The sequence below is a fragment of the Athene noctua genome, chromosome 14 (genome assembly GCF_965140245.1).
Source record: "Athene noctua chromosome 14, bAthNoc1.hap1.1, whole genome shotgun sequence".
Taxonomy (NCBI): Eukaryota; Metazoa; Chordata; class Aves; order Strigiformes; family Strigidae; genus Athene; species Athene noctua.
This window is the reverse complement of record NC_134050.1, coordinates 7963394-7987951: the sequence shown is the minus strand read 5'-3', so window position 1 is coordinate 7987951 and position 24558 is coordinate 7963394. Positions and strand designations below refer to the sequence as shown.

Below are 24558 nucleotides of genomic sequence, written 5' to 3'. Positions count from 1 at the left end.
GTTTAAAGCTGTGTTTTCTTCCTCTGAAGGAATCCTATAGCTCAAAGAAGGAAGGCAAGAAAGGATGTGTAGGTGCAGTGGGCTGACCCTGGCCAGCAGCTAGGCACCAGAGAGAACAGGAAGAGCAAAAGTGAGAAAACACATGGGTCAAGATAATGATAGTTTGATAAGTGAAGGAAAGAGGAAGAGAAAAACAAAGCAAGTGACACAAGGGTAATCACTCACCACCTCTCACAAGTAGGCAGATGCCCAGCCAGTTTCTGAGCAATGGCTAGCTCCCCAACACCCTCTCGCCACCCACCTCAGGTTTTATTACTAAGCATGACTTCTAATGGCACGGGGTATCCCTTTGGTCAGCTGGGGTCAGCTCTCCAGGTTGTGTCACCCTCCCAGGTCTTGCCTATCCCAGCCTGCACGCTGTGGGAAGGCAGTGTGAGAGAAAGAGAAAACCTTGACACTGAGCAAATATTGCCAAAACACTGTGCCTTAGCAACACTGTTGTAGTCACAAAGCCAAAACCCAGCACCATGCACTTTGTGATCATGATTTGAAGTCTTAGCTAAAACATATTTTCCCTTAGGGATAGTAAATGATGTCTATAAATGTATGCCAGATAACCACGGTGGGTGAGCTTTATGGTGAAACTATCTTTTAATATATGTACATTACATTCAAAGAATATTACGAAAATATTAAAAATTTCATAAAATGACTACAATTTAAGCTTTTATGTTTAGAAAACTGTTAGTAAAACTTACAATTTGAAATTATATTTTAACAATTTGGAAAAAAAGCTTAAAGAATTCCTTGCTGTCCTTGAAAGGAAGCCGCCTAGCTCATCCTAGTCTGAGATACTACAAGCCACTTGAAAATGTGTATTTGAAATGTAATTTAAAATTTGAAGCCTAAGTTTGAGGTGGTTTGTAAGTGCGGGAAGCAAAGTAGCAGATATTTAGTACACATTGTTCTGACCTGCCATTACAACGACTGGTAGGAGAAGAGGAGGCTGAAGTTTAGCTGTCTTTTTCTGTGGTGTATCCGTAAACTGGGTTAGAACACTAATAACAGGTATTTTCTTCCAGAAAGAAGCTTTAAAATGGTCAACCCAAGTGCTGCCTGTGTTATATGCCTTGGTAGCTTTTATAATCAGAAGGATTCTTATGTTAAGATAAGAAAGTATGAGCTAAAACTTCCAAGAGTAGAAAGTTTGTTTACTAGGAAATGGTTAAAAAGAAAATGCAACTTAGTCTCTTGTAAAAGCCAATTTCGACCTTGACATGATATGTAAACATTGTAAAAATATAGTAAATTTCATATTATTTACCTTTCTTGATACAATGAAAAATCTAAGAAGAGTAGCGGATTAGTTGATGAGGAAACTGTCTGGGTGTGCAAGTTGGCAGTGTAGTGTTGTTCACGCTGGGGAAGGGACAGCATGATTAATGTTCATTGCTCTCCCGCCAAATCACAAGTCAGACGCAGCAGGATGTAGGTTATCCCATGGTTTCGATGATTTTTTTGATTCTTCCTTTCTTTTACACTGTCTAGGAATTAACATATTAAATCATACGGAAGCTAGGAAGAGACCACTAATGTTTGCTGCCAACATATGCATGAGAACGCTTACTGGCTCCATGGCTAACATTGAAGGAAAAGAGCAACAGCTAGAGAGGGGGAGGGAGAGAACACTTTTTTTTTAATAAAATGAAGTTAAAAGACTTGATTTCAACAATAAATTCAATTTCTGTTCTTAGTCACTCCTTAACTGTGCTGAGGAAGGAGGGGGAAACTGAACAAGAGAAAACACAGAATCACTTAAAATGAAGAGTGCTGTAACCAAACAAGCCAATGTTTCTGCACAAGTTGCCAAGACCTGCTAGGTCAAGTGCAAATAACTTTGTTTACTTCACTGGCAGATCCTCATCTAGGAGGAAGGAGAAGACTCTGATTGCTTCCAAATGGGAATAAACATTGAAGTCTCTCCTGGGTTGCTTGAGAACAATGTATTTTTCAATAGTGTGGTTTTAATGTGGAGGGAAGTTACATGATTCAAACCCGGAATTTGGATGACTTCTGTATGTTTAAATAAATTGGGACGTCGTGTCATATCCTTCCAGTATTTAAAAAAAAATAAAATATCCTGCTTTGATATGTACGTGCCACTTAGACATAGTCTTTTTTTATGGATTTCTGCAGTGAAGATGATAAGGATCTGCAGTCACTGGTGATGACCATACTAGAGACAGGCCCCCTTCCCCAGCAATAAGGAGCCAAAAAGCCATTCCCTTCTCAAAGATTTTTAAATCCTAAAATCTCCATTTGTAGTTACTAAAGAAAACTGCAGGGATGCTGGAAAAATCTTTTCTGTCCTTGCTGCAATTCTTTATTGTCCATCGCTTTGAACTGTCTCTCCATATCCATACTCTTACACTTATTTCCACACCGAGCTGGGTTTTAGACTTCTGGAATTGCAGCTGCCCAGCTAAGCTTGCCCTTCTTCACACCATATCTCCTCGCTGCCAAGATTTTGATGATTACGGAGAACATAGATGTGCATTAAAAACTCAAATTGATGTCATAGGTAGCAGCTGCACCTCTTCTGGGTAACAGATTAGCTGGATAACGATCAGCTGAACAAGTCATGAAACCATAAAGTGATGAAAGAACACATCTCACTAGACTTTGGAACAACCACAATTCAGCTTTGACTTTTGACTCTGAAATGGCGTTCAGTTCATGGTTTGGTAGGTAAAGGAGTTTCAGCGTACACGCTCTGCAGTACTGCAGTTCCTCCATTTTAGGTTCTTTCGATCCTTTGCAGTGTCAAGGTGGAATTTTTGTTTCTGCAGCACAAATAGCCCACCATGCTATTTTAACCTGAGTAGGGCATTTATCATGCTGCCAGATTTTGATGATACCACACTGAGTACAGTTATGTACAGTCTTCAGAAAATTACTCTTTAATTATCAAAACCCACCTGCAGATCTAGCGTATATCTACTTCTCAACATTTTGTCTTAAATTCAGACCTGCTTGTAGTTAGTTTGGCCCTTTCTCTCCCATCATTCACTGTGGACAGAATTTCCTGCTTTTTTCCCCATTTTGTTCTGTGCCGCAGACCATCTTGCCTCACCTCTTAAATGAACTAGGAAGGGTTGATGGGGACTGACTGCAGAATCCATTGGTGGTCAACCGTAAGAGGCTAGCGTAAAGCGACAGAAGCAGACACCCACTATCTTTAGGGATTAATAGTACACATATATGACAGCCCTATTTTCTGGTAGGATAAATGCCAGCTAAGGGATGAGCAGTGATTCTTAATCTGTACTCCTGCTAACCAGTTTGACTAACCAATCTAGTTCATGTAATCTAGTTCTGTTTTTTCTAGTCCCACATGCCATATAGGATCAGATACACGATAAGCTTTACAGAAGCAGTTGCAAACAAGCTTGAGGAGGTAACAGTGATAGACCTTTTTTCTTCTTCTTCACTGGTTTGCTTTGATCTGCATTCTGTACACAATGAGTAGTTTACGATTTGCAGAAATTGCATTCTCAAGTGTTAGAGGAATCGGGTAATCTATCCAGCACACTTTTCTTTACATTTGCTTTGTCCTGAACTGATTTAGTTTTTCACATGAACCGAGTCCAGTGTATTTTTGTGAAGACGGACAAGGATGATAGGCAAGCTACAGTGATGGAAGCTCCAGATGTAGGGGAAACAAGCAGCAGTGGAGATATATCAGGACAGAAATTTCCAAAGGGTAAATTGGTGGGGATTCTCTGAAAACCAAATTCCAGTTTCCTCTCAAATGTCTAGAGTGTTTGTTTCCAGTATACAAGACAAGTCATTTTTGGCTCCAAATTTAAAATGGGTTCCTGACATGTTTGTCCTTATCTAAGTTAATACGCATATTTAAGCTGACGCATGAACTGGAGGTGACTTAAGTCAGGAAGCAGTTGAGACTGCACTGATGGGCAGAGAACAGTGAGGCTGAAGTACTCTTTGAAATACTCTTTTTGTACAAAGTGCAGAGGCAAACTGCCAGGCAAATTACCTCAGTCTATCTTTAAGATAAGAGAAACAGAACTACCTCTGAAAGTGCCATTTGAAGTAATTTACTTAAAATCCAGAGGAAGAGAAACTGCTTCTTTTTAAACTCATTAAAGGTGTTTTTCTTACGATTATTTTTTGGTCACCTTAGAAAAATGTCAAAAGCAGGTTGCTCTTCTGATAAAAACAGCAGAAGACAGACGGCCATAGAAAGCAACAGGTTTTAGGTGGGTTTTTTTTATAATCACCTCTTGCTTCATATGGAAATCAAGTCCCTTCCAATTGTGTGTAGCTTTGCTAAGTTTAAACATGCAGACACATGGTAATTTCTTTTATCTTCTGGCTCGTATTTGTGCAGTTAAGCTTCCCAGTGCCTCTGGCTCTGCTTAGTTATGCTTCGGCTTTTGATTAAGTACTACTTTCCTTACAATTCCCATCCGTAATTTGAGTTCTTTACTGAAGATAAGATCCTTTATACTGTGCTTTGCTGTCTTTTGTGTCTGTTTTACTTTATTGTCTACTTCCGTTCCTGTCCTCCCTAGCTAAACACGGGCAGATTAGAGAAGGAACCTGCCTGATGCAGATGCTGATGGCAGTGGGAGAAGGATGGGTCTGTGGCATGACACTGCATGGGAGCAGCAGTGGGAAAAGAGGAAACAGGCAGGATTCATTGGGACCCCATTGTCCAGGAAGAGACTAAAATTGGCTAAGAAAACAAAGGAAGACAGAAAATGGCTGTTCAGGGGTCCTGGGATTGATAATCATTTAAACAAGAGAATGGGGGCAGTGATGGGAGAGAGCACTGGTGGTGGGGCCAGACTGCAGGGAGGGAAAAATGGGTAAGGAAGTTCAGTCAAGAAGTCAGAGAGGAAAGCAAAGGAATATCCTGGATCTGGGTGATGACCAGGACCACTTGGGAGTCTCTGAGGACATGGGCATGAGCAAAAACAAAATTAAGAAAGTAAGTAAATTAGATTAGTGGCTAGGAAGAAAAGGTGGACTGAGGCACAGTCTGGAAGTTGGTCTGGAAAGGGGAACAAAATTTTTAAGACGTGAGCCTGAAATTTGCTGGGTAAAGGGCTTGGGGTTAAGAACAGAAGCTTGTTACAGAGCAAAGATGAGCAGTGTGAGCAGAAGTGTTGGCTGGCAGAGGAAACAGAGGGTAGAGCGGAGGCCATTATGAAGTCACAGCAACCTTTCTGTCAGAACTGGGAACATAAATTAAAATTCTGGTTCTCACCTTTGTGCTTGGCCACTGTCTTGCCACATGTCCTTTTCTTCCCCTCTTGCACTACTCCATGTGGAGGGATTTAGAAGCGTAGGGCAACAGTAAGTATTATTAGTTCAAGTGGTCTGGATAGTGCATGCAAAAGTTCAGCAGTTTGATAGAGCTTTTTAATTCACTTTTTTAATCTAGGAAATCGAACATGCTAAATAATTGAGTCATGGTGCATTATTAAAGTTGTCTGCAAGATGGAATTAGCGCTCTTGCATATTAATTATGATACAGCCATTAACTGCATGTTCTGATACATGTATTTATCTTTTTACTTCTGTTTGTTTTTACATTTTTGCATTTGATATTATGTAAAAGAACAGGATGACTTTTAGGAAGTGGAATGCTCATTCGTTCACTCTCAAGCTATTTTTAGGTACCTTAGGTATCCATTCTTTATCGGCTTTGTGATAGCATCAAACTGGTAGTTATCTGTTCTAATACAGCTATTTCACCCAATAATCATATTTTCTGGTGCAAAACTTGCATCAGATTTTCTTAGTGGAAGCAATTATTCTGCTATAGCAGAAATGATATAATACTATGTGTTATCTGAGTAGCTTCTCCTCCTTGTGCAAATTTGGAACCAAGAAAGCATTTAGAGTATGCTGTTGTTAATACACTTGTTGCGAGTTTTTTGGGTTTTTTTAGTTACTTTAGTTTAAAAGGAACTATTTAAAGGAACTGTCTTTTTAAACACACTGGCATTAATGCAGACTATAGCAGAAATGTGAGACATCGTGCAGTCACCGCAGGGGAGAAATTAGTTATTTATTTGTAGTTGGTGCTCACTGGTAATCAGCTGTAATGCCGATTAGATGTTCAGAAAGCCTGTTATATCCTAGAGGATCTGAGTCCAGACAGTGTTATGAAGAGTGCAGTGGCTGACCCGCTGTACTGGTGGAGAGGAACAACGACTGGTGACTGACGAGTGACTTCTGGACATTGCCTTACAGAAATCAGGAATGGGAATCTAAAGGCCATCTTGGGCCTTTTCTTCAGTTTATCTCGATACAAGCAACAGCAACAGCAGCCACAGAAACAGCAACCACAACACCATCCGTCCCAGCAGCCTCCCTCAGTATCCCAGCAAGCAGGGCCTCCATCCCAGTGCCAGGTCGGGGTCCCGCAGCAGCAGGTACCAGCTTCGCTCCAGACTCCGTGCCAACAGCCCCCGCAAGCTGCGCAGCATCAGTTCAAAGCACAACCAGAAATGCAGTCCAGGTGGGAAAATTTCCTTTACGTTGTTTTTTTAATAATTTTTTTTCATTGTTTGTTTCATTCTTTTTTTTCTTATTGTTCAAGGGTTTTAGAAGCCAAAGAAACTTCTTTCTGTAGTTCTGCTCTAGAATAGAGTGTGTTGGAAATTGAATGCTGAGTAGCAATTGACTTCACGCCTTTGGAAATCAAACCAGATGTGCTTAAATATGTTCTCAGTGCTGGAAATATGCAGTCCTGCGGGTGTAAAATACCTACTAGACAAAGTAACCACAGTATTTTATAAGAAAGTTTTCCTCAGTATTCCTTTTGCTTCTTTCTACTTGCAAACCACGTATACCATTGCCATTACAGAATATATACTTTGCGCGTGTGAAAACCAACTTGGGTTCTCAGTTTACAAGAAATACAGTCCTCACTAAGATGCGGAAGGCTCTGACAGTGGTAAAAGAATTAGAGCGCATCATGGCTGGTGACAGTCAAAATTAAATCTAGGCTTATTGGTCAAAAATTATATGCTGCTGGCTTATATGAAAAATAATTTTCACAGTTGGTGTTTGTTGGCGCTCCTAGATCTGAATAAAGATAGAGGGAGTCTTTGTCCCTTGAATGACTTTAATCCAAGGGTGCTCCTTCCACGTTAGAATAAAAGCAATTTATGAAGGCAGTACCACCGTGAATCCACGTACAGCATTCTGCTTGTGTGATCCTTCCACTGCTGAGAGAGTGAGGGATTCAGTGGGCAGGGGTAAGGACTGAAGCTGTACTTGCACAATTACTAAAGTATGAAGGCTCTTATTTTTAATATCTCAAATTGTTAAAGCTTATTTCTGCTAAAATAACACATATTAAGGTGAACACTAGCTTAAGTGCTGCTTTATGAGGGATATGAACAGTTTAAATGAGGCCTTCCAAGTGAGACTGCTGAGAGCTTATTCGGTTTTTGCTTGTATCTCCTTCATAAATCATGCTCATTTTGGATGTAAACAATATTTTCATATAACTGAAAAATGTAGTGTTGCTACGGCGTCTATAAACTTGCACAGGATGTAATTACTGTAAAACGAAGATGTATTTGAACATATTTCTGTGACTTTTCTGTCGAAAACATGCAGAGGTGCATGGGACCGTTTGAATATTGCTTTGATATTTTCAGTCCATTCTGTGGGTTGTGCTGGGTTTCAAATAATTTAAAGATAACGTGAAGGTCGTAAGTGTCATGTTTTCTCACTACATACTAAAGTGAAATTGCTTAGATTGTGCAGAAAAATGCATATAATAAAAGACCAAGAAAGAAAAGAGTAATAAATTTGGGGGTTGCATGCAGAATTGCATGTTCATTCTGTACAAATGAATTCATTTCAGATTTTAGGAGTTTTCGCATAAAGTTATACTTAGGCAAGAAGCTTTTTTTTCCTGTGAAATTAATCAAAACTCTTCCTCCCTAAAACTAGTTAATAAGTTTGGTGGCTAAATTTAAAAAAAAAATAAAATTTCTTTGTTCATTGTTATCTTCCACTTTTTCTTTCCTGTCATACAGTGCATCTCCCAGGGACTCATCTCAAAGCAAAATCATCCGATTCACTCTTGGTCAGAAAAAGTCTTCTAGGTTAGCATTTCTTCATCTTCTGCAGAGCATGAATAATCCTTTTGCAGTATTTCTGGATGCATGTTTAGGGTTCCTGTTGAAAATAGTTTGTAACCAGGCATTTTACAAACAGCTGAAGCCTGGAAATATTAGATGGATTTTCATTTTTTTTCATTTTTTTGAAGATGTGGAATGCATTCTGGCCCGCAAGAAAATAATTTGGTTTTCTTGTCCTTATGAGCTTTTGCTTTTGAGAACAAAACATGGTTCTGGGGGTTCTCTCTCCACTGTACACGTCTGTATTAGTTGTATTTAGATCTGCATTATTGAAATGACTAGTATCAGGCTATTGTCTTAGCAGTAAGTGGAGCATCATGTGAACGAACCATGCGAGCCCAAACAGCACTGTGTGGGTCTGTCTCATCAGAGCTGCACTCCCCAGAGCTCTGAGGCTGAGCACAGCTAATCTCCCTAAAAATGATTGATAGATATTTCAGTCTGATTTTTCCTGATTCCCAGCATGACTTGCATGCCAGCTCGTATGACCATCTCATCTCAGTGATCATAAGGGTTGCTGTGTTCTTAATGTAGTTATTAATCATGGTTGCTTTTACTACTATTATATATTAAAATGTTACACTAAGGAATTTTTATATAGTTATATATTGGTAAATGATACTATACCATTTTTGCTAAGCTTGTGAACTATTAATTACAACTTTTATTCAGCTTGGCAAGTCTGTATAGATTGTTAGTTCTGCTGTATGATTTGCATTTATTTACCCCATCTTATTTCTTCTGTTGCAACAGTGAAGGTCTGCACTATAACCCCTGTTAAAACATCCCATCTTTCCTTTTCATGTTCTCTCTTGATCATAATTATGGCTTGGTGATTCATATTTGCCTAGAAGAGGTGCTGAAGTGCAGTAATGGAGAGTATTCTCCAAGCTCAGTACCTTGTCTCTCGTAGCAAGAAGCTAGAAATGTCTCCCTGAACCTATTTTTTTTTTCCTCCAGATTTCACAGGCACTGCTGTGAAATATCTTGGCCTAATACCAAAAGCAGGGGCTTAGAATCAGTCAGTAAACTACAGGGAGAAAAAAAGTCTAAGCAAAATGGTATCTTCTTCGAGAGTGTTTTTAGCATGTATGTTTTTTATTCTCAGTATGTTTTTATTGGCAGTGACAGTACTGACTTGAATAGACAACTTGTCATTTCTCGAGTGGTCACATGGTTTGAGTAGCTTTATTTACTTTAAAATGTGACAGATTTGCAAAACCTGTTGTGGGCATGTGTGGGGACCCTTTTCTTACCCATGGGTACCAGAACGTTATCCCTTCCCTCCTGCCCAGCCCTGCTAGGACACTTCCCTCCCAGTACTGGGGGCTCTGGTAGCCTTCCTGTGGTGGTTGGCCCGTACTCGTAATGTTATATCACTGGGTAGAAACTTTCAGTGGAAGTATCTTGTGTGCCCTTCCTACCTGTAGGAAACCTAGCTCGTTTCCTATTAACCAAACAGACTCTTAATGAACTTTCTTGTCTTGGTGACTTCTAAGTTGTCAAGATCAGCGTTTGTCCCTGGTTTGTCTCTGCTTCTTCCCGTGTAGTCTCCTCTACAGTGGATGAAGCATCTCTGAGATGTTCTCATTTACACCTTGCCGCAATGATGAGTACGTACAACTTTCTAGCAACTCCCAGTGTTGAAAAAGGCTGGATAAATTGAGGGGTTTGTCTAAAAGTCTTCAGCAAAGTCAACCTCAGAACCATGATGTGCTGTGCCAGATCTGTGGTGGTTTGAGTTTTCATTTTTGGTTTTGTATTTGAGTGATGCCCTTATGTCTTACCCTCTTCTGAGCTTTGAAAGCATGTGCATGCAGCTGCTGACATTTTTGCTCTTTCCCTTCATGTTTCTTTTCATATTTCCTATTTTTTTCACTAGTCTTGGATAAATCAGTTTATTTAGGAAGCCCTGCCAGACTACTTCCTGGCTTCTCTTCCTTCCCAGAAGCACAACGGTGATTTGCTCAGTTGCATCCCCATTTTCTCTGACAGCTGGGACTTCTTCATTTTAGCCTATTATTGGCACAAGTTGTTTAAGACAGATTTTTGTGTTTTATATAAAGAAGTTTTAAAGAGATTCTACTGTACAGAAAATACAAAGATGGCAAAGAGTGGTCCCTTTCAGTCCTACTGTAGGTGACACGAAGTGGTTCTGTCTTAGTCTTTAAGGTGATGTCCTTGCTTTTCAAAACAGTGGGCTGTTTCACTAACTCTCAGTATGCATTTTGAAGAACTACCAAATCTTTCAGTTGTTAGTATTTCATCTATTTGGAATGTAGAAATAGTGCTCATTAGTTCACAAAATACAGTACAAACATGGAAACTTCATGTATGAACTTTGATTTTGAAGGACTCAAGCACACATCTTGTTCTAAGACATGATGCTAGTGGCTTTCCTAATTCTGTCAGGCTTTTTAGAAAAGTTTTCCACCTCCCCTTTTGCTTGAAAAGCATGAAAGCAATATCCCTCCCTGACTACTTACTCCAGAATACTAACTACATTTTTTTCCTAGGTAAACAGCTAAATCTTGTAAATACAGGCTACGGTAAGGAAATGCTGGAAGAGATTGACCCAGTTTAAAACCAGAGGCTTATACCAGCTCACTGATAATGTGGTTGCCCTAAGAGGGAGTATTTTAAGATTTGACTGATTTTTATAGGCTCGAATAATTAAACCAAGTCAAAGTTTTGCTGGGCTTGGCTGCTAGGGTTTGTAGTTTTCAGAGCAGAAGTGTGATGTGCTTCTCTACAAGGGAAAAGGCAGCCATGTTCTGTCTCATTGTTATTTCCAAAATAAGGGTAGCCCTTACGTGGGCAGCGTATAATAGTGACCAGGAGTCTGGTTTAAGTACGGTAGTATCTCACTTAGTCTTAATCTTGTACCAGTGGTATTGATCCACTGCATTTACTTGAAACTATTTCTGATTCAGAAGATTTATGACCATTAATTTCAGTTCAGGTGTTTTGTTTTTTTTCTCATGTAAAACAATCCAGATTGTAGCTTGTTTGACATAGATTTTTCATCTAGGATGATTTTTCTGATTTATTCTTATAGAAGAACAAAGACCCTTATGAGTATATACTTGTGGTATTGATCCTTTTCTTTTCAGTTTATGCACGGTATTCCACAGTTTCTTTCCCAGAGTGCTTTTTAAATATATTTAATCATATTGTAATTCTTTCATCAGACTTCCAGGCCCCACCACGAGGGTGTCCGCTGCAGGCAGTGAGGCCAAAGCTCGTGGTTCTATTAGTGCCAACAATCGTCGCAGCCAGAGCTTTAACAATTACGACAAATCTAAGCCTGGACTTCCGCCTCCAACACCAACAAGTAGCAATGACAAAGGTAAGCACCTGAGATTTGGGCATCCTCAGATTTTTCTTAATAGTGGCTTTATTTGGAGGAAATAGAATTTTCCATTAAGCTCCAGAAATTTTAAGACTATCTCAAAGCTGTATGTTGTAAACCTGACATTTACAATCCAAAAAACCATCTGGCTTTTCTTGAAAAAGCTATAGTCCTCCTTCAATATAACTGAAGCTGTGACTTGCTGTCCTGAAGGTACATGCAAAAAATAACTTCAAGAAAAACTGGCACTGGTGAAACATGGTTTTTTAATTTTGCTTCAAACACAGATGAGGGGGAGTGAATTAATCAAAAAATAAGACATTTTGATGAATAGTTTGACAGGAAGGGAAAATGACCACTAAAGATTTCTTCAGTGATTTTATATGATGAATAGTACCATTTGCTTTCCTTTCCTCCACTGTTATGAAAGATCCTTTAAGTTACAAAAGTACATGATTTACATCTAATTTCGAGGATTGTGAGGTGTAGGGTTTGAAGGCAGGAACATGTTATAGTTTTATAAATTTGCAGTGAAGCTGTGTCTTTGGGATTGCATCAGAAATGCTAAGTACTGTGTTCTGTCTGAAATGGTTCTTTTTTGAATGACATTTACTGACTTTGTGTCCCTTCACTAAGCTAGTTATCTGACAGCATTCATTAGCTTGAGTTTGTAGCTCTGAGCTCTATAATGCAGCATTCACCATGGAGTTCTGGGGGATGTGGCTGGTGAGAACTCAGCAAATTAGTCTGATGCAGTCAACTTGTTGGCGTAGGCTGGGAGCTAATTCCGTATCCCTAACACAGTCATTGCGCTTACAAAGATAGATCAACATTGGATTTCAGTGCAGTCTTCTTGCAGTGACTTGGCAGTCGCACCCTTTAGGCTCAAGTCTCCATCTTGTCTGTGCATAACTACTCTTAGCAGTAATGAGGATTTTGCTTGAGGGAAAAGCATTGGTCTGCTTCAATTTGCCTGTGGTTTTTGTGCTTGTTTCTTTTCAGGAAACTGTGTTTTTCCTCCTCTAGAAACTGTTGTCCTATGACGGCATGTCATTAGATTTTGGAGTGTTACCCTGTGTAGCCATTACAGCCCAAATCTCATATTGTGACGATGGCAGTGGAGGGTCTTAAGCATCCTCCAGGGACATTCTGAATCACCCTGATCAGACCCTGTATAAGAAGAAAATTAAATTCACAGCTGAATAATATAATTGTTATTATATGATGATGTAATGTATTAACATAACATACTAATAGATTAGCAACATTCTACCTTGGTAAATCCATGATTACTATTTTAGAAGGTACACTATGTGAACAGTAATGATTTAACTGTAACATCAGCATGCAGTAGTCATCTTCAAATCTGAATTAGATCTGTCTTTCAGTTAAAAGAACAAGCTGACAAGTTATGGCATGAGCTAGAACTGTTGAAACCTTGTTTTGCTGTGTAATATTTCCCTCGTCTCCCTCTGTCTCCTCCTTGTTAATACTCTTCTCTTTTGCTCATCTCCCATAACTGCTGGACTGGGGAGACGCAGTGTAGGATGTCTTGTCCTGAAGCATACCTTGGTTGTGTAGATGATCCCTACCTGCCCATGAGTTGTGTGCTGGTAGGTTGCATTGAAGAGACAACCTGAACTATCTTGCCTTTTTCTCAGTTTACTAAGATTACTAAATAAGGAAAGTACTGGTTTCAGTCTTAAAAAAAAAAAAAAGAGTCCTTGCATACAGAGAAATAACAATAATTTGTCAACTAAGTAACTTAAATATCAACTGCTTTTAGGCAGACAGTTCTGTGAACCCTCATTCTTCATTGTAATCCATCTCTTCAGAAAGATAAACTGGTTGCCGAAGAAGCCTAAAAGATCATCTGCTTCCTATGAATATTACAAATGACTGAAAGAAACGGGGTTGGGTTTTAGGTTGACAGCCTACATAAGTTGCATTAAATACTGAGAACTTTGCTGTGGTCAAAATTTCCAGTCATAAATTACAGTCTTAAAAAAAAATGAGGGCTTATGTAAGTTGAACTTGAACTTTACTTAAAAACATAATCATGACACAAAGTTGGTCTGCATCCATGAGAAACAAAAGTAGTTGGTCTGACAAATTTTTGGCTTATTTTAAGTTAATTGTAACGTTGCCAGACAAAGTTTATTGTCAGAATACTAAGACAATTCAAGTTTTCTGACCCATATCCTGTATTTTGCCTAAGGAAAAGAGACCTACATGACCATGTTGTGTGCTAGCGTTGGTAAGTTTTCATCTCTTTACCCAGTATTAGCTGTGTTGCGTATTTCTGGCAAAGGAAGTGGGAGAAAGAGAAATCTTCCTGTTTCAGCAGACTGTTTTGGCCTGAGTGGTTACTTTGTGATAGAAGGTAGCTTTCAGTGTCTTCTGTCTGAATAATTTCTTACAAAGTAGGTTGTAATTTTCAGCTTTTTATTAATCTGTGGCCTTTCCCTCCGAATGTGAATTGTCTTGTTAGTCAATCGTCTGTGTCTTGTGGCAATGAAAGTACATTAATTGAAACAGAATACATCAGAAATGAAAAGAAGAGTAAATGGAGCATGGAGGAATAACTAGCTGCTGGAAAATAAATAACCTAGATTTTTTGAAAGATTCCATTAATCAATTAATGATGAGGCCACTGGTTTCCTAGAAATCTTGGGGAAAGGATTTACATAACATCAAAAACAGTTACACTGTTGTATAAAAATAAGAGATTCTTGAATGTATGTGCATGTTTGTTGTGAGATGCATCTGTACTCTTAGCAAACACGTAAAGAGATGCAAGCCTCACTTCCCCACAGCTTACGTTGTGTCTTCACTATTTAATTTTGCTTTCTCTAGTCTTCGCATCTTCACACGCTGTCTGAAACCAGTTTCAAGATGTGGAGAAGAGATACGCCTTTTCTAGTAGGGATCACTTAGACACCTGCTTCAGTCCTGTGGGCACCTTCTTTAAGGTTAGGACATGATAGGCTTAACTTGCTTTTTGGAGTTAGCCCCACAGTTTATATGCAAAAATCCCTTCAAACGTAAAGGGATTCCATTGCCCTCATTCCTCGTGTGATGGAATGGTTGCACACTGTGGTACTTCTTTTTATTTATTGTCACAGCGATTAGCCATTTATAATGCAGTAACATTCTAGGCAGGGTATTTTAATGTGTGTAATTGCTGTTACAGGCTTTTTTTTCTTAAGAAAAATGCAATTGAAGTCTAATTGCATTTTTAGATTGTAGAGAAATAATGAGCCACTCAGGCTTGTGATTTTTTTTGTGTCATCATAATCCCTTCATATAATCAGAGCCTTTTAATTTGCTTCTGAATTGTCAGAGTTATTTAGTCCATGCATATGTAAGTATACCTTTGATTTACTTTCTTGTCCTTTAATACCCTTTGGTACCAGAAGCGTACTATAGAATGCAAAGCATCAGCCACTCTCAAGGTCACTACAGAAGTAATCTAAATTATCAAAACCATTTCTATGGAATGTAAAGGGGGAAATGAGCTTTACATTTCTGTGCCTGTATGTAAATTATTAGTTATCAGTTACCTTGGGGCTCCACATTACCATGACCTTACCGTTGTCCAATGTGATCATCAAATAAAAAATAGCCAAAATTTTATTTGCATGTGCAATTTAGAATAAAGAAATCGTAATTTTTTTGTCCGTGGCAAGAAGGAGCAGAACTGTGTCCTAGGTAGTGTAATGAACAAAACTTAAATATTGAAGCATGCAACTTCAGTAAAGACATTGATACAGTAGATTTTCTCACTAATTTAGTTGAGTGTGTTGCTTAGCTACACCCAGTGGAGAGTCTTTCAAGACATGCTTTGAAAGCAGTCTGCAGTTCTGAGAAATGGTGGGTATTTTTGACTAGCTCTGAACACCCTCATATATCCACTGTCTTCACTGATCTTCAGGCGTTCCTTTTTGCATTTTGCAGTCTCAAAAGTCTGGTAACATTGTATGGGAATATTCTGTTTATTACTTCCTGATTTGGATCCACAGCCTGTAAAATTCCTGAACTTATGAAGCTATAGAAAGCATCACCATCTCTAGTATGTTTATGAAGTGATACAGTAATGTGACACTTAAATGCTTTCTTTTAATTTTTTTTCTTTGACTTTGTTCCTAATACTTTATTTAAAATAATCCTACAGAGGGCAGTAGAAGTCTGTGGGAAAAATGGCACTTTGCCTTTGGATTGAATGTTAAGTAAAATGTCAGTAGGAAAAAAGCACTACCAGGCTTTGACCATTTCCCCATGAGATCAGAGAAAATGTTCATCATTAAGATTTATGAAGAAGGCAGTGCTAACAGTGTCAGGTTTCCCTTAAATAGGTAGTATTAGAAAAAAGAAATATGCATACAGATTCATGCACTCAAATTAAGTGAATAACTGTTTTAATAGCAGTGTTCTTGCAGACTTACTTGGTTCCAGTCTCATTAGAGGGTTCTGAAACCAGATCCTGCTGACTCAGCTATAATCTGAGCTCTGCATATCTTGATTTTCAGGTATGGATATACTGTAGGGGCAGGAGAGTGAAAAAAAATGTGCCCCTCTGGTTGATGCTCCTTTTGTTTTATTTCTTTCAAATCTGGGGCGATCCCTTTTGACTTGGAACGCAGTATATATTTGATCTCTGTCTTTTAATATGTAAAGGGTATTCACAATGATGCATGGTGACAGGACAAGAGGCAATGGGCACAAGTTCCTTTAGGGGAATTTCTGTCTGGCAATAAGAATAAAATTCTTTTCTACAAGAAGAGTTAGACATTGGAGAATTTTGTCCAAAGTGGTGGGATCTCCCTTGCTGGAGGTACTCAGGACTTGCCTTGACAGAGCCCTGGATGACCTCATCTATGGCCCTGCTTCCAAGCGAAGGCTGGAAGGAATGATCTCCAGAGGTTTCTTCCTGGATTATCCTATGATTTCTACAATTTAAATGTATGGTTAGTTTCTTAGAATGTTAAAAGTACACTGGACACTGACTAAACAGTTATCAGTGATTTATTCCAGGGACTCTGGAGGGAAAATAAAGGCAGAGCAAAAATGAAGTGTGCTTCAGGACTCATAGTTCTGCCTGTTAAGAAAAATCTCTAATATTTTATAAACGTCCTACTCGCCTGCCTTATTTAATTACGTTCCAAGTTTTCCTTTCTTCTGTGTTAATGCTCAGTTGGGGTCTGTTGTCATGCAAAGCTGTGTGTATTGCAGTGTGATGCAGTGATAATCGAACCAGTCTACATTATACCCATTACAGACATATTTACTCTGCTGACACAGCTAAATTACTTCCAGTAGAGATGGTGGCAGAGAGACAGAGGGAAGTACACAGACCTGCAGATCCCAAAGAGACAGGGTCTCATGGCAATGACAGTTTTGCATGGATCAGCCCTGTATGAAGCCACCACTAAGGGACTAGTATTACTTGAGTCTAGCACGTATAAAATTACCACATTTTTGATACCTTTAAATATTATTTCCTTTTAAATTTTTTAATAAGTATAAACAAGTTAAATAGGAAGAGATACTACGGTATTTCAAAGGGCAGTTATGGAATTCCTTTCCTATAATTTTTAAACTTTGTGTTATCAGAATAGGACTGAGCTACCAAGTTAATAAAAAGTTAGCAAGGAAATATAACCTCAACTCTGCTGAGCAAATCTGTCTTATTGGTGTATGGTTATATACGCCAAATTTGTGCATTTTATATGTACGGAGTTATATTTACTGTCACAGTTCAAGAGGGCATGGCATACCTTGTCATGGCTTTAGTAGGAACAACTCTTAAAAGTTAAATCTGTATAGCTGCAATGAGATTTTCACAACTAGACATTATGTGAATCCATGTGGTACTTACTCCTGGAGGTGCACTGCTCAGCAGGTCATTGGGGGATTCTCTGGTGTGATTGTATGTTCCTGTTGTCTGAACTAGCAGACATCAATTTAAAATTTAAAAAAAAAAAAAAAAAAAAAAGTGGTTGTCCAGAGTTCGTTTACAAGGTAATCTCTTATTTTACTGATGTTGATGCAAACCATAGTTTTTCCTGTCAACTGCACTGTGAAATCCATATTTATTCATTTATTTTAAATGTCCTCTTGTGTAAAGAGTAGAAAATCCTAAATCTGAAACCAAACCAATTGAAATGTTTTCTCCTAATGACTCAAATTTTTCATATTAAAACCTGCACTGATACAAAAAGCACATGGGAATGCACTCTTATGGCTTGGTTCTGTGTGATACTGAGCTTGTCTTGAGTTCAGCGTCGTTAAAGGTCATTTAAAAGTAGCAGATTTGGGTTATATCAAACGCTCAGATTCAATCTTAAAATACTACTTTAGAAATAGAGAAAAAAACCTCTCATCGCTGTGAGGTGCAAGGTGAGATGTGCATAGCGAGATCAAAACTCAGAGGTTTTGTGGGCTGTATCTCGAAGACTAAGATTTTCAGCAGTATTCCAATGGGCTTTGAAAAAGATGGATGCTGATAAAACATAGAGAAGAGCTCTGCATAATTAGAGCTTTGGAAAAACTCCTTTGCAGTTAGGTATTTATAAGGTTGGTTTATGTTCTTTGTCAAAAAGAAAGATTACTACCTTGTTGTCTACAAGATACCTGTAGATAGTGACATTTATAGTAATAAGGGTTCTTTATTACCTCAATGGATAGTATATGAGTACCTATTTGTTTGGAATTTAAAATTAGCCCAATTCAGACCACAAACTGGATAAAAATTTTAAGAATGAGTATGAGTAGTCATTGAAAGGGATTAAATCGGACATGAGTCAAAATTTAATATTTGCCTAGAGCTGATGTTCAGACAGTTACAGTTTTGACTTAGAAAATTAATGAGGCTCAGAAATGAGTGACGTTCTTTGAACTGTATTATCCTTAAGACCAACCCAGATGATCCTAGTTGTTTTCTTCAAAATCTTTCATTTCGTAACATGAAAATGAAAGACAAGCCCTCTTCTGTGGCTGCACGTAAAGTCAGATAAAATATCTGATGTTCTGAATGACTGTGTTTGGCTCCTGTACCACGTACAGGATGATCAAGTGATGTTGCGTAAGCTTCCTCACTGGAACCCTTATGTTCTGTTTAACCTCATGCAGTTTTTCCACTCCAAATAAATTAATAATAATAAACAGAGACAAAACCCAGGCTTTTGTCTTTGTGCCAAATAATAGTATAAGGATTTTTCTTAGAGTGGTGAAAAAAGAGCTTTGAGACTTGTAAAGCGTGATAGAAATTCCTGATAGAGAGTTAACGTTGGGGTTTTTTTACCCATCTATAGTAGCATTCAGCATAGAAGCCTGAATATGAAAGTGAAGGCTTTTTCTGGCTGCAGGTACAGGGATAGTTATCATGACGGCTCTGGCAGGGGAGCTGAGACATCGCACTCAATTCCTGTGGCATTGAGCCAGCTTGACTTAGGGCTGGCAATAGGTTACTGGGATGGCTGAACAGTCAGTCTCTTCCAAGTGGAAGCTATATATATGGCCAGCCTGTTCCAGGGCTCAGTGCCACCTCGCCCTCCCCCTTTTCCTGGCCACAGAAAAAGCCATTCCTTTCGATATTTAATGGTTGAGATGATCAGGATAACAAGTGGTATGTTTAAAGCAAACAAACCCACTGGCTGTTTCCATTTGGTGATGATCGAGTTGTCAGCTACTGTGTGAACATTTCAGTGCTGGGCATGTTAATGACCAAACCGGGCTGATGTGAATTCATTTCAAATGACTATTGTTCTCTGGAAGAAAAAAATTTAAACAAATTTTATTGTCCCCAATTCATACCAGCTTGATTTGTATCTACAATTTTCATTCAACTGTAGGAGACAATAATAACACTCCAGTGGTAGTAAATCAATCTCTTTGGGCCTAAAATAGCAGTTGTCCTCTGTGATTTTGTCCTTTTTAGTAATCAGGCTAGAGGACTTATTAGACAGGATTGTTTAGCTCAGTAGGAAGAGTTAAAATAAAAGCGGGACCTCTAGATTTGGTCTTGCCAGGCAGCTTACTGCACAGCCCGAACTGTTCAACTTCTTGTTTTTTAAGCATTGAGGAAAGTTTTTCTGTTGGTGTCGTGCAGAATAACTCCAGTTTTCGAGGTTCATCAGGGTCTGCGGTCGATTCCTCTCGTGTTCAGAAACTATCTGGAAGTAACAAAGGGGTGCTTTGCAGAGAGCTGGGTGGGGACTGTCTTTAAAGCAGTCTGAAACCACTTGTGATGTACTTCTTATGGAAGCTACCAACAATAAACCAACATACTAATAACAGTTGCTCTAATATATAATATAAATATATAATATATATATATTAGAGCAACTATAATTATTTATACATCCTATATATGTAACAGTTGTCATAATAAGTCTTAGCATTTTCAGTGACATTTTTTACTAGTCAAAGTCTAAATAGTCCTGATGTATTTCAGGTTCATGGTATCTTAGAGAAGAGAGGGTCAATGCAAACCCACAAACTTACTTTGCAGCCGGCAGTACTCCCTGGTTTTCTGGTGCTCCCTGTTGAGTTGGTCACTGGTAAGACAGAAATGTGAAATTAAGCCTGGTATCTCAACCAGTGTCCTTTACAGGCAGTGTAGGCTGCTGTGGGTTCGGACTGAGGATCCTGTTATACTTCAGTTGAACTGAAAAGGCGTTGACCCTTTTTGTACAAACTGCCAGATCATCACTGAAATTGGGTTTAACTGTGCCAGTGGACTAGCACTGAGCCCAGCTCTGCGAGGCTGCTGAGAGCGGGAGGGGGAGCGATAGGGTGAGAAAGCCTTTTGAAACCAGGACCAGCAGAATGATTTAACAGTTCACTAGAGACCAGGATAAATAAGCAGAGTTCCTGAAATGGAAAGATTCCTCTCCTTATTGATGAACAGTGTATGGATGTCAGAAAGCTGGGAAGTGATTTTATAGAATGAAACAGTTGGCTCATGCAGCAGATAGCAGTAAGTTAAAGATTACTGTTATTTTTTGGTGTTTATAACTTTCTTTATGACTGAAAATTGTGTCTGTATAGATTTAGAAAAAAATTCCTTCATTTGACTTTTTGGAGCAGTTACTTTCACTCCTGTATCCATCTCAGCTTTAATTTTCTCTTTAGCTTTCTTTTTCTTTAGAAAATTGAATGAATCTAACTAATGAATCTAATTCCAAAGTCTACTTTGGAAGTGTTGGCTTGATAAGACTATGGAAATGCCACTAAGATTGAAAGGACTGCAAAAGTGGGAAAGGTTTTATTTTTTTAAAGAGGCATAAGTCTATAACTTTGAAACCAATTAACCCATGCTTTCAGAATTTCACTGGGAAATAAATGTAATTGACTCAACAAAGTGAGAGTATGATAATTTCATACATTTCAGTCATTCCACCCTTTAAAAATGTACAAGTGTTTCATCTAGGTCAGGTATGATGCAAACAGCATATTCTGCTTTGTGTTTAGGATGCTGCCTCTGAGCTCACCTGTGCTGGCAGTTGAGAGGTGCTCTCTGTTTTCACTGACTGACCATTTTCCCTTGTAAGTCAGACCGATGGTAAAATAAGTTTGCATAATTAGTCCAGACAAATCCATAACCCGAGTAGTTGGTATTTTCCATCATTCTCCTGTACGAACTACCAAAAAGGAGGTGCTGGAATAACCCTGTCCAGTTTTCTAAATATAACTTACTTTGAAGGTATTTACCTAATGTTCAGTAAGATTTATTTTGCCTTGAATGTAATACAGTGACCATGAATTTGATGTGGGGGAAAAAAAAAAAAAAAACAAAAAAAAAACCTGAGACAGAAACGAAGAAGTGTGGGACAATCTGAAAGATATCCTAAGAACTTGGTGGTTTGGTTTGTATTTTCTGCCTGGGAGAATCTCTAGGTTTTTGTTTGTCCCCTATCCTAAAACTACTTCTGATAGATAGCCTTATGCAAATTCGAGTCATAACTGTGCAGTGTAGATATGCCTTCTGGTTTTAACTCCATTTAAAGAACCGTGTTTGAAATTATTACATTTTCAGTGTACATGATATATTTCTAGAATTGCATCTGTAGATAACCAAGGGAATCTGTGCTCCAACGCTGAAGCAAAATCAAATGTCCCTGTACCTGAGAGTTATTTGCTAGTCTGTTCTAAAATGTCTCATGACAAGGACTTGGTGATCTTGTTAAGTGTATCCCTTCCAGTGTCCATTTGATCTTAAAGCTAGCTTTTTAAAAAAATACATGAAAACAGGATTCTGCTTGGCTAAAAATTAAGCATATTATTACTCTTCCTCAATCTCTGTGTTGCTTATAACAGTCTTCATATATTTGAAGGCTTACATTGTCTCCCCTCAGTCTTCTCTCTTCTAGACTAAACAATCTCTACTATTTCAACCTTCTCATAGATTGCGATAAAACTTTTATGTCTTGATGATCTCTTCTGACCTCTTTTTTAGAGGGGCACAGGGGCTGGACACAGTGTTCCTCCACCTGATGCCTTATTCTAGTGCTGAGTAGGACAGAATAATTACATACTCTGTCTTATATATGATACTCATAATGCATTCCTGAATGATGTTAGTTTTTTCTTTGTGTCGCATTTAAGAGATGTGCAGTTGTGGTCTACTGTAACTCCTATTTCTTTTCTGCAATATAGTTTCATAGTTGATTGTTTGACCTTTTTCTATTTAGGCATTGAATTTCTCCTTTCTAAGCACAGAACTTTTCAGTAATCTTACTGACTCAGTTTATGTCTCCAGTTTACTAAATGTATTAATGCCTCTGTATTCCCCAGACATGAGGTTACTGGCTTATGTGATAAGGGGACCCTCATGAGAGCATGAAATAAAATACTAATTTTGGGGCACTTGAGGTAGGTGTATATATGCTGGGGTGTTGATAGTATCTTTTCACTTTTCGAATCAAGTACATTTTTTGAAAGATTGTCTCATCTTAGTGAATTCTTAGTGACATATTTATGTTGGGTGTGTGCCCATTAAACAGTTTAAAGACTGTCAGAATATAACAAGCAATATGGCACGTTTATAGTACCAGATACAAGTATGCAGTAAATCATATTTGTGCTTAATTTTACAACTGTTCAACTGGCTGAATTTGGCATTTTAAAATATGTTCTCTTTTGCCTAAACAAAGGCTGGCTGAAGGCTTAATTGCAGCTGAAGTGGAGCTTTACAAGACCACAGAGCTTTGCCATAGTTGGTATAAACTTTAGGAATATCTAAAACAAGCCAAAAATGTATTTAAATAAAGGGGTTTTTTTAAAAAAAACACACCAAAACTAAAAATTAGCCAATGACATGTTCTTAACTGTACAGTTCATGAGGATAAAAAACCTGAGCTTTGAAGTAAAACGTAACCTTGAGAAGCAAATTCTTGCCCAGTGTACATCTGTGTAGCTGCACTGGAGACAGTGGAACCATGTTAATTTATACCAGCTGAAGAGCTGGCCCAGCATTTCATGGCCTTTACAGTTCGTAGATGTTTCCTTTTAAAATAAATATTTACAATTTCTTGTAAATTTATTGCGGAATGAATCGTGCCAGAACAGCCATGGAAACAAAAGTTCCCTATTAAATCATAGGAAAGCAAACAGCAGTGGTGCTATGTCCCAGACTTGTGTAAGTGCCAGCATGTTTCTACCACACCTGTAGAAGCCTCCTCTGGGCAAGAGCATCGTCCAGCCTCTCTGGTCCCATCCATTTGTGGCTGCTCTGCTGGGCCTTCTGCCTCTTCCTCCACAACCAAATATACCTAAAGAATCCATGTCTGGTGCCAGAGAACTGCCACCATCTCTGAAGTGGTTGATGTGCATAAAGCCATGGCCCAGCCCTTCCTTACTGTCATGAATAGTCAGTCATTACTTGCACATTGGCCCGGTTTGAAAGATCTGCTGCTACAGATTGTAGAGTAGTTTCATTGACCAGAGAGAGAAAATGAAGAAGACCCCAGTATAAATAGTATCATGTTAGCTGGTTTTGATATATAAATATTATAGATTTCAATGTATTTATGTATGTTCATGTATAGGTGTAAATATAGATGATGGTAAAGTGTTGGTATTTCGGTATGGCTTACTTTGACTCCTCTGTTTGAACACAGAACATCCATCTTTGAGAGTGCTTTGGTATTCGCCACTTTATTGTGTACAGTTGGGCACATGTATGACTTCTCAGTGAGAAGAGTAAGACATTTCTGAGTTAAAATGTAGATTGACTGATCAGTGGGAGTTATCCAGTTATTTTTCCTATTGCCTGTCCCTTCTGTTAAAAAACTGCCTTGGTTTCTACCTTCATGGTTGTTCCAAGCCCTGATTTTGAGCCGCTATTAATGGTCAAAATAGACAATGGACAGTGTTCCCTAAGTGCAATTCTCAGGCCACTAATGCATGTACGGCCTATTTCATATAACCCACCTGTAGGAGAGATGTGTCAGATCAGGGCTGCTAAGTGTACATAGTGTCCCCTCTGGCTATATATAAAATCAAATGAAAGACTCCGTAACAGCTCCCTGCCTGGAATTCATTAATGCTTTTGAATAACTCTGTTATGAGGAATCTTGGGGGATTTGATTGTACAAATAATGAGAAGAAAATGGAGAGTATTGAACAAGAATGGTATTTGTCTGATATTAAATGGAGAGTGCGACTTGTTTTGAATGGCACAGTAAACTTGGTTTCATTATTTTTATGGCCATCTAACCGGTATGTAGTCGATAGAGGTCCCTCCAACCTCTTTCTCAGGCAGTCATGTGGACAGCATTTTGAATTTTACAGTAACTAAACAAAAACAACAAGGAATTCAAGTGTCTTAGTCAGTTATGTCAAGACAATGAGAAAAAGGATAGCCTGTGCTCCAGTTTTATTTCCCTTCACCTCAGCAAAAATGCTGAGTCTTGGCAAAGTAAACAGCAAAACTGTTGTTTCGTATACTGGAGCTCTGTGTGAATGAAGGCAACTTTACAGAAACGTGGAGGCTGTGTTAGTGACATATCC

The 24558-nt window shown here is 38.5% G+C and overlaps 1 protein-coding gene across 4 annotated transcripts in view; it reads left to right on the top strand.

Moving 5' to 3' along the window:
• The window catches only part of NAV2 (neuron navigator 2), a 420599-nt gene that overhangs the window by 277181 nt on the left and 118860 nt on the right, over positions 1-24558 (top strand). For 3 of the 4 annotated variants that reach the window (XM_074918582.1, XM_074918578.1, XM_074918581.1), the window contains exons 5-6: positions 6286-6553; positions 11384-11541. In XM_074918582.1, coding sequence (XP_074774683.1) covers positions 6286-6553; positions 11384-11541 — 426 coding nt within the window. Of the gene's footprint in view, positions 1-6285; positions 6554-8087; positions 8157-11383; positions 11542-24558 lie in introns of all 4 variants that reach the window. The other variant, XM_074918579.1, reaches the window with a different exon arrangement.